This window comes from Melanerpes formicivorus, unplaced genomic scaffold, assembly GCF_026170545.1.
Source record: "Melanerpes formicivorus ecotype bairdi unplaced genomic scaffold, bMelFor1.0.p_v2 SCAF_43, whole genome shotgun sequence".
In the NCBI taxonomy this organism is placed as follows: Eukaryota; Metazoa; Chordata; class Aves; order Piciformes; family Picidae; genus Melanerpes; species Melanerpes formicivorus.
In genome coordinates this window covers 1,150,318-1,165,115 of record NW_027142395.1, presented here as the reverse complement: position 1 = coordinate 1,165,115, position 14,798 = coordinate 1,150,318, and the positions used below count along the sequence as shown (strand labels likewise).

At 40.8% G+C, this 14,798-nt stretch overlaps 1 protein-coding gene across 2 annotated transcripts in view; it reads right to left on the bottom strand.

Moving 5' to 3' along the window:
- Nucleotides 1-14,798, bottom strand: part of BABAM2 (BRISC and BRCA1 A complex member 2) — a 216,650-nt gene that overhangs the window by 179,579 nt on the left and 22,273 nt on the right. For both annotated transcript variants that reach the window (XM_068158815.1, XM_068158814.1), the window contains exon 4: nucleotides 5,198-5,292. In XM_068158815.1, coding sequence (XP_068014916.1) covers nucleotides 5,198-5,292 — 95 coding nt within the window. The remainder of the gene's footprint in view (nucleotides 1-5,197; nucleotides 5,293-14,798) is intronic.

Sequence of the window (14,798 nt, the reverse complement as noted above, 5' to 3'; positions counted from 1 at the left end):
CAACTAGGCTAACATAACAAACAATTCTTGCTACTCAAACTGGCGTCACTGTAATAAGCTCCAAATTAATCTCATCCGTACACAATCATTAATCTCATTTTGTGCCAACTGAATTTTTAATCAGAATGGAGTGAATCATAGGTTGTTTTTAAAATACATTTCTAATACTTGTCATCCAAAATGAATAAACACTAGAACAGGGAAGAACTTTCCTATTTACATTCTGAGAAGCTGATTTATTTAGGCATACTATACACACAAGTATCAAATACACACAATAAATGAGGATATTTTTAATGAGAATAAAGAATAAATGTTTATTTCTGATAATGCTTTGAGCATGAATAGCATCATCAACCTAAAGAATTTAGCCCTCTGACTGTAATTAAAACTGTATGACAAACAAAAGGAACAGTTGCCCCTTTGTTGAGTTGTTTCTCAATCTCTACATCATTCCAGCAGATCAGAATACATTCAATTAGTCTCTGAAACAAATAGTGTAACTACTTCTGGTAAGGCCCATAATGAAGCATAGATTTTGCAGTGCTCAACTGGAGATTTGACCTGCATTTCAAACTGAAGTGACCTTAATATTTGTGGAAGACATAGAAGCAAAGCTGAGTTTCAACAAGCATTTTCAACTTGGTTCTGCAACTGCAACAGCAGTGCAACAGAGCAGTTGATTGGCTCAGCTTGCAGGAATAAATGTGCTCAACATACCACCCCACTGCTGAAACACAGGCCCAACCTCCAGGAACTCTTTGGGAGGGGAAAAAGGGAAAAGGCAGTGGTGTCTTCACCTACAGCACCTACTTTTATAAAATGCCCTATTTCTGGAATCTTGGCTCTCTGGCTAACAGCTGCTTGACTAAACTCCCATTACTGTGCTCAGACAAAAAACTAACCCGAAATTCTGCCTGTGGCCATGAATGTCGAAGGAGTGAGTGAAGTGATCTTCAGCACAGCCATTCAAATGTCTTCAAGGTCTACTGAGAGCTTCTACTGAAGCAACACAAGCCTGAAGAACCTAGAGTACCTGGTTCTCATTTCTAGTTAAGCATAACGCCAGACTCAAGCCACCTAACAGCACATGATGCCTTCTGTTTGGAAAAGCAGATCCTGGGAGATGAGAGCAGTGCAGGAAGTTTCAGTGTCACAATTCCTACAGATCTGGCGGCATACATTAGAGACTGCACTCCTCATTTAATACCACCTACATGCTTTTGAGAACAGTAGATTCTGTTTTGCTTGCAAGGAACTGGTGCATCAGAAGTATCTGAAGGTTGATCAAGAGTACTAATTTATGCTCAACATGCTAATCTATTTTTACTCACTAGAAAGGTATCTTAGCACATTAAAACATTCTGCTAATATTTTAGAATTGTTTTCATTAAGTGGATCTGAGATCAGTGGCAAAAAGAGAGCTATTCAAATACTCAGCACAAAAAGCAAGTTATTCTTGATGTAACCATCTGAGGAAAAACTCTGCAAACCATACTGAACATTAAAAGGCAAATGCAAAAGGAAAAATACGCCATGATGCATAGCTGCAAGGTGGAGATGGCAAGCTCTGATAACATCAGGATGGACTGCAGGAGACTAACCAAGTACCTTCTCAAAACTAGTTACACTTACATAGTGAATGCTACAACAGCATAAGGACTAAAGGAAAACTGCTGGCTTGAAAAACTATTTTTGGTTTATTTTTAATTCATTTTAAAATAGGCTGGTTAATCCCTCATTAGGCATGAAGGAGCAAATGCCTCTTCAAGTCACTTCCCAGTGAAGCACACAGGAAGTTTCATCTGCCCAAGCACAGAACAAACCCAACGTGTCACAAAGAAGTATCATTAATGAACAGCACAAGACAGACAACAACTATAAAACTAAGAAACAAACAAAAGGAAACAAAACCCCACGAACAAACAAAAAGAATGTTTTAATCCCTGGAGGTTTCACTATGGATCACTAGTGCTAGTGATTTCTTTTCCCATTAGAAATATGGTTATCATGCTCCATAAAAATAGCACTTCTGCCAAGAAGCCTCAAATTCCCTTCTAACATCTCATTTGCTATTAGCTATTCATTTCAGCTTTCCAGCACATTAAAAGGTGCTCTTCTTCCTTTAACATCAACTGCAGAAAGTGGCTGTTAGTGTGAATACACCTCAGGAGACTACAAACTTGTGAAATGAAACAAGGAAAGAGGAATAGGAGAACAGTCAAATAAAAGTGTGAAAACAATTCTGACACGATCATACAAAGGAAACCTTTTCTGTAAACAAGCCTAACAAAATAGCTATTCAGTTGCATCATGCCCCTTCCTCAGAACAGTTTATATGCTTAAAAGGAGGTGTTTAAGAAGTGACTGGATGAGGCACTTGGTGCCATGGTTTAGTTGATTTGATGGTGTTGGGTGCTAGGTTAGACTCGATGATCTTGAAGGTCTTTTCCAACCTGGTTAATTCTATTCTATTCTAAGGAAATGATCAGGGGAAGCAAAGAAAAGACATCCACCTTTTAAAAACACCTGTTATGTATGAAAAAAATAACTGTTAATTATTTTTAAACTGAAGCCTTTCAATGCAACTTAACATCAAGTAAATAAAGCTAAAAACCCACAAACAAACACATCTCTTATGTCACATGTGAAAGACATGTTCAGTTCTTCCCCCATGACACCCTTACCCCAAAACTGAACAGCCTGACAGCCTCTGACTTACTTTGGGGAGCTCCCATGCCTGATGAAATCACACAGCCCCACTGGAGATGTGCTGATAAAGCACAAGAGCGGCTGCAGGAGAGGAATACTCAAAAAGCCTCTCGCCTGGCAAGGCTCTAGCCAGAAGTAGTTCCATTAAAAGACATTTCCAGGCACCCATTTGTGTCAGTGATTGTTATATATCCTTACAAGAAGGGTAAAAAATAAAATGTATTTCAAGTGTCAATTGCTCTTGAGGCAATTGCTCTTCTAATAAAAGGGGAAAAAATAAAAAGAGATCATGACCTATGGTGTGGGTGACCAAGCAAGAATTACAGTAGAGACTCTCTGGCAAAGGCACACTTCTCTGACACAGCTACTAAAACTCTGCATCCTAAGCACAGGCACTGGGTATTTATTGGAAGAAGCATGCCCAAGCACTATTGGCAAGCAATACTGTCGATGCAGAAACCAGGCTGCAGGTCTGCAAAGTGAGAAGAATGGAGCCCAAAGAGCAGGGGAGAGTAGAAGTGAAAGACATTCTGGTTTTCAAAATACCTTAATACAGCTGTCAGTAACTTCTAAAAGGGAGAAATATTTTAAAAGCATCACAAACAAGGCTTTAAAGGTTGAGGTAATTCTGAATAGTGAATAAAGAAAACTGTGTTCCAGGCTGTGGTGTTTTCCTCTTCCATAGTAATAAGACTGTGAAAAAATATTTTCGTATGAGGGTAATTTATGACCTTTCCTCCTTTTTTTTAAAGGGCATTTCTTCGTCCTTCTGGTAACACTACCACAGATGAGCAGGTTTCTAATTTGACACAGTGGTTTCAACAAAACACAACCTTTTTATCTGCTTTTATCTGTCTTCACTGAAAGACCAAAAATCGCCATCATGACAGGTCGTTACTCTACTTGTTCTGGAACAAAAAGCTTTTCAAAAGACACAGTGGAGTAAGCCTTTTTTTGATGAAACAGATCTTTTAAGATGGTCAGATACTAAAAGACAGCTTTTTAAAGATACTCCGAGTAGTTATTGCAAACAGAATAGAATTAACCAGGTTGGAAAACATCTTTTAGATCATCAAATCCAACCTATCACCCAACACCATTTAATCAACTAAACCATGGCACCGAGAACCCCATCCAGTCTCTTCCTAAACACCTCCAGTGATGGTGACTCCACCATCTCCCTGGGCAGCACATTCCAATGGCCAATCACTCTTTCTATGAAGAACTTCTTTCTAACAGCCAGCTTAAACCTCCCCTGGTGGAGCTCAAGACTGTCTCCTCTTGTTCTGGTGCTGGTTGCCTGAGAGAAGAGACCAACCCCCACGTGGCTACAACCTCCCTTCAGGTAGTTGTAGACAGCAATAAGGTCTCCCCTGAGCCTCCTCTTCTCCAGGCTAAACAATCCCAGCTCCCTCAGCCTTTCCTCAATAGGGTTTTTGCTCCAAACCCCTTCTCCCCAGCCTCGTTGCCCTTCTCTGGACACCTTCCAGATACTCAATCTCTTTCCTAAACTGAGGGGCCCAGAACTGGACATAGGACTCAAGGTGTGGCCTAACCACTGCTGAGTACAGGGGCAGAATGACCTCCCTGCTACTGCTGGCCACACTCTCCCTGATACAGGCCAGAATGCCATTGGCCTTCTTGGCCACCTGGGCACACTGCTGGCTCATGTTCAGCCTACTATCAACCAGTACTCCCAGGTCCCTTTCTGCCTGGCCCCTCTCCAGCCACTCTGACCCCAGCCTGTAGCACAGCATGGGGTTGTTGTGGCCAATGTGTAGAACCCACCACTTAGATGTGTTCAATCTCATGCCCTGGGTCTCTGCCCATCTGTCCAGCCTGTCAAGGTCCCTCTGACCCTCTAACAGATCAACACCTGCCCCCAGCTTGGTGCCATCTGCAAATCTACTGATAATGGACTCAATCCCCTTGTCCAGGTCATCAGTAAAGATACTGAAGAGGACTGGGCCCAGTACTTATCCCTGCAGCACACCACTAGTGACTGGCTGCCAGCTGGATGTGGCACCATTCACCACCACTTTCTGGGCTCGGTCCTTCAGCCAGTTCCTAACCCAGCACAGAGTGCTGCTGTCCAAGCCAGGGGCTGACAGCTTGGCCAGGAGTTTGCTGTGGGGAGCGGTATCAAAGGCCTTGCTGAATTCCAGGCAGACTACATCCACAGCCAGCCCCACATCCACCAGGCAGTCACCTCATCAAAGGAGATTAGGTTGGTGAGGCAGGACCTGCCGTTCCTAAATCCATGCTGGCTAGTGCTCGTGTCTCAATTAAAATATCTTTTTTGAAATCCACAATTTTTATGGATTCATCTTTAAATCAGATTAGAAGTCAAAGTGTTTATATTCCCCCAGAAGTGAGTGCTTTTTTCTTTATTCTGCATTGTCGGCAAATTCCTACTGCTGCAGATATTCTGAAAATGTCAAGTCTCTTTGCATGGTGTAAGGTTCTCAAACAGTAAAGTACTTACATGCAAGGCAGAAGGATCTGGCAAAAATTCAGCATCCTCTCCAAAAATAAAATCTGGTGGCAGGTCAGGATAGTGAGCATTGAAAATTATATCCCCTGAAAATTGATAAATGAAAACATTGTTTGCACTTGTACATACATGCTTATAAACAAACAACTGCATACATGATAGCTACATTAAGTACATTTCTTGTATATATTATCCATTTAATTCTCTTAAAATTCACATGGAAGATAAGCATCAGATGTTTTGGGGGATGAAGTCAAATTCCTGAGGCATAGCTTCTTCCTCCTCTGCAGGCAATGAAACATGAAATATATTATTGCTTCGTATCTCAAATGGCAATTCAACCACTATTGAGGGTTGTCTCCAAACACCAAGTTAGAAGAGGGCTCATGTTTGCAAGAAGTACCACATTTAGATTGCTGCGGTTTGCATATTATGTCAAAGTCAAATGCAAGCTACCAAGATCGGGATTTTTGAAATACTGGAGTTTTAAAAACTTAGTATCACTTACTCCCTCTTCTCCTTGCCACCCACAACTCTAAGAAGGAAGAATAAGCAGTTCAATAGGAAGCATTCCAATCACCCAATTTCTGGCCAAGAGAAGTGCAGTATTACGCACTTAATGGAGAGACTAAAATTAACTGAAAATATAAAACTTAATCACAGCTTGGCACAGAGTTCTCATCTTGCCAGTGACACAAGATCCACAGTTAATTACTGATGTGACAGTTCACAGAAATCCAGGTTGTATTAGTTCACTAGTAAACACGCTTCAGAGTTCATCCAAGCCAGCACACAGTCATCTGCATGTGAGATGTGAAAGAACACACAGTTCAAGGGGAAAAAAAGTAATTGAAAAAAAATGTAACTAGCGTTACTTCTGTAGCTCTCAATCACTCTTTCCTCTTTATGAAGATACAAAATAATCATAGAATCAGTAAGGTTGGAAAAGACCTCAAAGATCATCAAGTTCAACCTGTCACCCAACACCTCATGACTACTAAACCATGGCACCAAGTGCCATGTTCAATCCCCTCTTAAACACCTCCAGGGACGATGACTCCATCACCTCCCTGGGCAGCACATTTCAACAGCTAACAGCTCTCTCCGTGAAGAACCTTCTCCTCACATTGAGCCTAAACCTCCCCTGATGCAGCTTGAGACTGTGTCCTCTTGTTCTGGTGCTGGTTGCCTGAGAGAAGAGACCAACCCCCTCCTGGCTACAACCTCCCTTCAGGTATCTGTAGACAGCAATGAGGTCACCTCTGAGCCTCCTCTTCTCCAGGCTAAACAACCCCAGATCCCTCAGCCTCTCCTCATAGGGCTTGTGTTCACGGCCTCTCTCCAGCCTTGTCGGTCTTCTCTGGACATGTTCAAGAGTCTCAACATCTTTCCTAAACTGAACTGGACACAGGACTCAAGGTGTGGCCTAACCAGTGCTGAGTACAGGGGTAGAATGACTTCCCTGTTCCTGCTGGCCACACTGTTCCTGATGCAGGCTAATAATGCTGAGCTTTTGCACAAAGCACATTTGTGAGGTGGCAGGTGTTATAAGTAAGATGCCAGTAACTACCATGTGTTTACCACTTACTTAAAATCTACACAGCAAAGTAAGACCAGTAATGGTAAATCTTATAAACAATTCTGTTCAGATAAAGTCAAACCACATACTTTTGTTCAGAAATTTTGAATGCAGAACTGGAAAAAAGCATTAACTGAACAAATCTTACAATAGATGGTTCAGTGATGTCTCCATCTCAAGTCATTCAACGTGAGCGTTTCAATAGCTAATGTTCTATAGTTACCTTAGCTCTGTCTGGAAGCAGGATGCTATAAAGGACAGTTTCCAGAGGTTGAGGGCTCATGACCAAGAAGCCAATGGTCACTCTTGGCCTATGACTTAGGTAGCTAATGCTACTCTGATAGAAAAGAATTTAATCTGTGATTTTGCCAAGTTCTTATGAGATGCCAAGTATTTAACATTTTTCACACTGCATGCTTTTCATTCTCTGCATTCCTGCTTTAAAAGAGTTGACAAAGCAAAGTATACATAGCTATAAGCTCAGCTTGCTAGGAGCTGCACTTCAACTACATAGATACTAAAAAAAGGGCAGCTTAAAAGAAAAGAAGGTGCAAAATAACTGTATATTTTTATGTTGTATCTTCGTAATTGATAAGTAAAAAGCTATTACAGAACTTTACATCATGAGGTGGGTTCAAGATTCTGCTTAGTGAGGTTTTCAACAAACTCTATTAACCTCTGCAAGCTCCACAGTAATGAGGGAACTTCAGGAAAGGTGTGACAGCACAATGTGAAGGGCACAAATGTCTTCCTCAGTATTTTCAGTTCTACAGCAACATGAAGTGAAAAGAACTCAACAGCAGCTCCCAGAACATCATATGCATTGTTCAAGCAGCTCCCAGAACATCACATGCACTGTTCAAGTATGACAGCTTTGTATAACATTATCAGTTTAACATGCTGGGGTTAGTGTCAGCTGTATGTCCCATGCAGTGGTTCCTGAAGCTGGGGATGGTACCTTCTGACCACCCAGGTGTGATATGTGGCCACACAGAGTTTAGGCACCTTACAGTTGCAGATGGCTAAACCAATCTATTAATTCTCTCACATGTTCACAATCCTTCTTTACCATCTTCTTCCACTGAATATTAGTAACAGTCTTTATCCACAGTGAGTGACCAACAAAAACAGTGAGTGACCAAAAATATCTGGTTGAAGATACGAAATAATCATAGAATCAATAAGGTTGGAAAAGACCTCAGAGATCATCAAGTCCAACCTGTCACCCAACACCTCATGACTACTCAACCATGGCACCAAGTGCCACGTCCAATCCGCTCTTGAACACCTCCAGGGTGTTTTGTTTTAAAAAGTTGGTTTTGTTTGTTTTGTTTTAAAAACAAAGTATTTTGTTTTAAAGTTTAGGTTTTGTTTAAGTTTTCATGACTTACTAATATCAAAGAACTGTTCACTACACAAGAGAGAATCCAGAGTCAAAATTAACATTTTCATATTAGATTTTCCATTACTATTATTACTATAATTGCTTCTACTAGCCCAGAGTAAACATGCCTCAAATCCAAAGTCCCAGTTTTCTTTAGTAAAATTTATTTTGAGCCCAAATATATCAGCATTAAAGCCAATGTGCATCACAAGACTGACTTCCTCTCCAGGTTTTTCTCTTTGGGCGTTTTCCCAAAGGCTACATAGTAGATGGCTGAAGGGCTCTCCACGCTTCAAAATAAAGAAAGATATTATTTCAGTGCCTGTTAACCATACAGTCACAGAACACTAGTGCTGAGACCATTCTCAGAACATTCTCCAACCCATGGAACCTCAAAAATTGTACTGCTGTCCTTATTTCCTACGTAAATTGGAAAGAGATCATTTAAGGAATCATTAACGCTCTTTCTGACAGCACCATAGGTTTTTGAAGCAAACACAAAACCTAATTTATTCTGCTACAATCAAACCTCACACAGACTAAGTGACAACCAATGAAGACCAAAAAATTCAAAACAAAATCGGGCTTCCACTTTAGTGTAAACAACTAGAAAACCACCGTGTTTCCCTATAATCAATGGACTTCAGTCTGTCAGTTAAATACAGCATCCTACAAGCCAAGAGCTGACTGCAGAATATTAATTTTTTTACATATTTAAAAAGCAAAAAAAAGCATCCTCTCACTTGGATTTTATCCTAACAATTCTCAGTTCTGTCAAGAAGCCAAAGTCATTAATCTATTTGCTAAAAGTTATCAACAAAAAAAAAACAACCCACAAGCAAAAAAACCAACCAACCAAAAAAACACCACCACCTTGTTTGACCTGTAGTAGGCATTCACCCACGTGACCCCTGGACTTTGTACCTTTTCTGCTCCATCCTCTCCCCCTCCATATAGTTTCTCTTATGCTTTGTTGAATGTACCATACTAGGACAGGAAAATTAACATCTTTGACTCTAGAAAGCATAGAATAGAATAGAATAGAATAGAATAGAATAGAATAGAATAGAATAGAATAGAATAGAATAGAATAGAATAGAATAGAATAGAATAGAATAGAATAGAATAGAATAGAATAGAATAGAATAGAATAGACCAGACCAGACCAGGTTGAAAGAGACCTTCAAGATCATCGCGTCCAACCTATCATCCAACACCACCTAATCAACTAACCCATGCAACCAAGCACCCTGTCAAGTCTCCTCCTGAACACCTCCAGTGATGGTGACTCCACCACCTCCCCGGGCAGCCCACCCACTCTGTATAGAACTTCTTCCTAACCTCCAGCCTAAACTTCCCCTGGCACAGCCTGAGACTGTGTTCTCTTGTTCTGGTGCTGGTTGCCTGGGAGAAGAGTAGGTACCAAGGTATGAGTATGCCCTAGTCGCCAGCTATGAGCACAAGCTGTTTTCATAATTTATCTATCCTTGACAAAAATACCGCATTACAAGTCAGCTGAAACATTAAGCAAACCAGTTCTAAATCTGAATTTTGTTCCCGTTAAAATACCACAAACCAGAGAAATTAAAACTGCAGTTAACAGTTTGCTTGACAGGGCTATGATATATAAATAAACCCCACTTCTTTACACTCAAATAAAAGGTATTTAAACAATCACAACAGCCAGTGCAACAGCCAGACTGGGTTTACTTCATACAAATAATAACACTGGTTCTACAGTAAGCTTACAAAGAAATAATAGAATTGACTTGGGGTAAAAACATAACATTTTCAACCAACAAAGCCATCGGCAAAATTATTTTGCTTAAGAGTTTGAGAATTATTACCAACTGCAGTTTCAAAGCAAAACCATCAAAAAAACCCCTCAATACAATCCTGAATTCTCTCCTGTTCTTGCCTTAATGAAACAAAGGCCTTTTCCTTGCAACTCAGCACTTGAGTGTGTAGTTTCCTATGTTTCAACTCTATTTGCCCTGATTGCCTTGACAGAAGGCAAACTATGTGGTGTTCCACAGTGCTATTGACCATGACCAGCATTAAGTACAATGCAAGAAAAAGCTTCACTCGCACTCAGACCATAGTTACCTCAGTTCTGTAGATACACTAGCCAATAACTACTCCAGTGGAATTACATTCCCACTTAAATACTATTACAGAGTTGAAAATTCATTCAATAAAAGTCATGGAGTAAAAGATAAATTTAGAAGAAAAAATGCATGATATGTCTTCTGCTTTTTATTACCCAGAGATATTACTTTCTCTTCCTTTACTCTCCTCAGGCAAAGAGCACTACATTTGGAAATATTTTACTTCACTGGATTTCAAAGGAAAAGCTAATATGCTCCCAACAGATAAAAATAAATGTTAATACTTAAATCAATTCTTTTCTCACACACAGAGTGCTCTCTTCTCATCTATCAAAATACATAAGCAAGTCTCCTGATAACTTCATTTTTTTCTCTTCTCTTAACCATATTGTAAAAAATGTTACTTACAAAGCCACAGCATTAGCATCTCTCATTACCTAAAAAGCAGTAAAATTTGGAAGCAAAACATCAGTTAACTTCCTAAACTCTACTTTTGAAAGGGTATCTATATTCTTCAGCTATTTCTGACCCTAGTATTTCTAAATCAGCACTATGTATTCAGAATCAATGTGTATTCACTGCAGCCTGGAGTAAGACAAGTCTGAATGGAACTCACCAAGGTTGGAAGAGACCTCAAAGATCATTAAGTCCAACCTGTCACCACAGATCTCATGACTGAAACATGGCACCAAGTGCCACCTCCAATCCCCTCTTGAGCACCTCCAGGGATGGTGACTCTGCCACCTCCCTGGGCAGCACATTCCAATGGCTAACAACTCTCTATGTGAAAAACTTTCTCCTTGAGACTCTGTCCTCTTGTTCTGATGCTGGCTGCTAGAGAGAAGAGACCAAACCCTTCCCGGCTACAGCCACCCTTCAGGTAGTTGTAGAGAGCAATTAGAATAGAATGGGAATGGAATGGAATGGAACGGAACGGAATGGACCAGACCAGGTTGGAAGAGACCTTCAAGATCATCGCGTCCAACCTATCATCCAACACCACCCAACCAACTAAATCATGCAACCAAGCACCCTGTCAAGTCCCTTCCTGAACACCTCCAGCGATGGTGACTCCACCACCTCCCCAGGCAGCCCATTCCAATGGGCAATGAGGTCACCCCTGAGCCTCCTCCTCTCCAGGCTAAACAACCCCAGCTCCCTCAGCCTCTCCTCATAGGTCTTGTGCTCAAGGCCTCTCTCCAGCCTCATTGGCCTTCTCTGGACATGTTCAAGTGTCTCAATGTCCTATTTAAACTGAGGGGCCCAGAACTGGACACAGGACTCAAGGTGTGGCCTAGCCAATGCAGAGTACAGGGGCACAATGACTTCCCTGCTCCTGCTGGCCACACTATTCTTAATGCAGGCCAGATCAAACCCATTTGGTTTTTAAGAAACAAACAAAAACTACACAAATGTAACTTGACAACGAAATTAATTCACAGATAACAGGGAAGAGTGTTGATGAAAGTGGCCAAACCTATGTGCAGAAACAGCTCTGGGAAATTAAAGAAAGTGCTCCTGGTAAGTATCAAAAAGATAATTTTAAAAACTTGTATTATTCATGTATTCAGAACACTATCCTATCTCTTCTGGTAGCCACACAAATTGTAGACAGAACACACTGATCAGCTCCCTCTATAAACAAATTGTTATCTGGATCAGCCATTGCTAATTGCCTTTAAGGGTACAAAAATAATCAGTTATTCACTATGATCTGCAGACAAGATACTATGTCAGTGTAGTCAGCAGTGTGAAAGGACTTAAATGAAATCATTCCAGACCTCCTGAATTGTCACTGGACTCCACCCTCATGATTTTTTTGCTCTACAGGCTTTACTTCAAATATAGTAATACACTACCTATAGGCACCATATTAATTAATTGGTTGGCAGGAAAGATACAACTCCTGAAATGAGAGTACAGCTTTAGTAAATAGAAGAACTACTACTGGAAGAAGATCCAAGAGTAATTCTGGTTTTAGTGAGGCACTGCTGTTGCCAGGCTATTCTTCTCTTAAGCAGAGTACGGTAATTAAACCTCAGCAGCTCCACCTAAAACAATCTGTTGAAGCAGGACTTCTGCCCACACAAGAGGATAACTACCCTCAAACGGTATCCAAGAATACCATTGAACTTCTGCTCACCTGACTGCAACAATAATCCTATTACAGCAAAGCAAGCGTAGCTACAACTTTTTACAAGTCGTTTAGTGTAGGTCAGAAATACTCCTGAAGCAAATGCAAATCAAGGTATGACAAAAGGAAAGGTCAAAAAGTCAGTATTAAAGAGCTCTTAATAAAAAGACAATTTAAAAAAGTATTAGATTCCATTAAAAAAAACAAATACCTTCTCTCTAACTCTGTGCCACTACAGAAGAGATCCTAAGAACTCTACTACAGGCAAGGTACTCTAGTACACCGCAAAGGACCAGGTCTCCATGAGCTTGTTGCAGTTATGTGTAATTTTGAATGCCTCAGGGCACATCTATGGCAGCTATAACAGACAGGTTTTCAGACAAATCAGTGCTCTTTGGGTCAGCAGCTGAAAAAGCCAAGTAAAATACCCCAGGGAAGCTCAGAGTAAGACACCTATTGTTAGGCAAGTGAATCTCGTCACACTTTTCCCATAGAAGAAAAAAGGTGTAAGAAGGGCCAGGAGGATGGTTACTTGGTTCTTGGGCAAAGGGTTACAGGTGTGGGTTGTTGGGTTTGTTTTGTTTTTCTTTTAACTTCAACTGACAAATGCTGCTGTAGAGGAGGAAGGAAAGCGGGGCGGGGGGTGGGGGGAAGAGATATAAGACTGCATACAGCCAGAGACCAGAGAAATTAAGCTCTTGTAAACCGGGCAATTTGCAAAACTTGAGTAAAAGCAACAACAGGTAATAAAAGAGAAGATACTGATAGAAATTAAAGACAGGCAACATTTGGCAAACACATTAAAACCAGAAACTCTGAGTATATCAGAAAAGGAAAGGCAGAAGTGAAGGACAGATACATTCAAGCAAACAGCCTGCAGATCATCACCAGTAACTACAACCCAAACAGAAGAAGAAAGGAGGAAAGAGTAAAATAGGAAGGCACTATGGAATTACCAATGTGGAGGCCTAATCTAAAATATTTTAAGGGTCTGTAAATCCACACTTGTACAAAGGTACTTGCAAAGTCACTTTTCCTGATGCAGAAATATACCATTCAAGGCTTATGCCTGCCTTGGCCCCTCAGTTTAGGAAGGACATCGAGACACTTGAACATGTCCAGAGAAGGGCAACAAGGCTGGGGAGAGGCCTTGAGCACAGCCCTGTGAGGAGAGGCTGAGGGACATGGGATTGTTTAGCCTGGAGAAGAGGAGGCTCAGGGGAGACCTCATTGCTCTCTACAACTACCTGAAAGGTGGTTGTAGCCAGGAAGGGGTCAGTCTCTTCTCTCTAGCAACCAGCATCAGAACAAGAGGACACAGTCTCAAGCTGCACCAGGGGAAGTTTAAGCTGGAGGTGAGGAGAAAGTTCTTCCCAGAGAGAGTCATTAGCCATTGGAATGTGCTGCCCAGGGAGGTGGTGGAGTCACCATCCCTGGAGGTATTCAAGAGGGGATTGGATGTGGCACTTGGTATCATGGTCTAGTCATGAGGTCTGTGGTGACAGGTTGGACGCGATGATCTTTGGGGTCTCTTCCAAACTTGGTGCTACTGTGATACTGAAAAATTTCATTCATTTACTTGCTCAAGGGAAGTCCAGAGCATAAAGAAAAATGTAAAAGTAGGACAAAAAAACAATTCACAAATAACCAAAGTGAAAGTGATAATTTAAAAGGGCAAAGTATTGTTGCAAACTTGTGTTCTAAGAAGGAAAAAAAGAAATTAAAATATTAGACTTTGAACATTTCCCACTGGACACATTCATTAGATAATGAGCGAGTTGCGGAAGATTCATTACCCCTGCTATGTAAAGCAAGACTCAGCAAAACTTCAGGAAACATCCTCCAGAAAAATTTTTGGTACCTTGCATGACCCAGCAAAAATACACTTACCATATGGGTAATAATACCACTTAAGTATAACCTGAATTACAGTAACCAAAAAGTCCTTCCCATAAGAGCCTCAACTAAACTACAGCTTCTGCAAAATAGGCCTAATAGTGCACAGAAGACTGACACACAGACTGCAGCAACCTAGTTATGCAATTCTGAAATCTTACAGTAACTTGTACAATAATTTCTGCAGATGTTTATTCACACAACAAACAAGTGTTTAGCAAACACATTTGCAAAGCAACTTTGAAAAGGTCAATAAGGAGGTCAGGCTCTTCCCCATATTTATGATTTTGGTTTTTTCTAATTACTTCCTTAAAGCAGAAAGACTAGACAAACCTCCAGAATGAGTTCCATCACAGGAGTAAAGACAGATGAAACTCTGTACAGTATATTATGGGCAACATCCTTGAGACTAGTTAGGCAGCGGAACTGTGATTTCCCCCTCTAAAGCCTACAATTAAAATGAGTAGGAAACTAAAAAACAGAAATCAGAA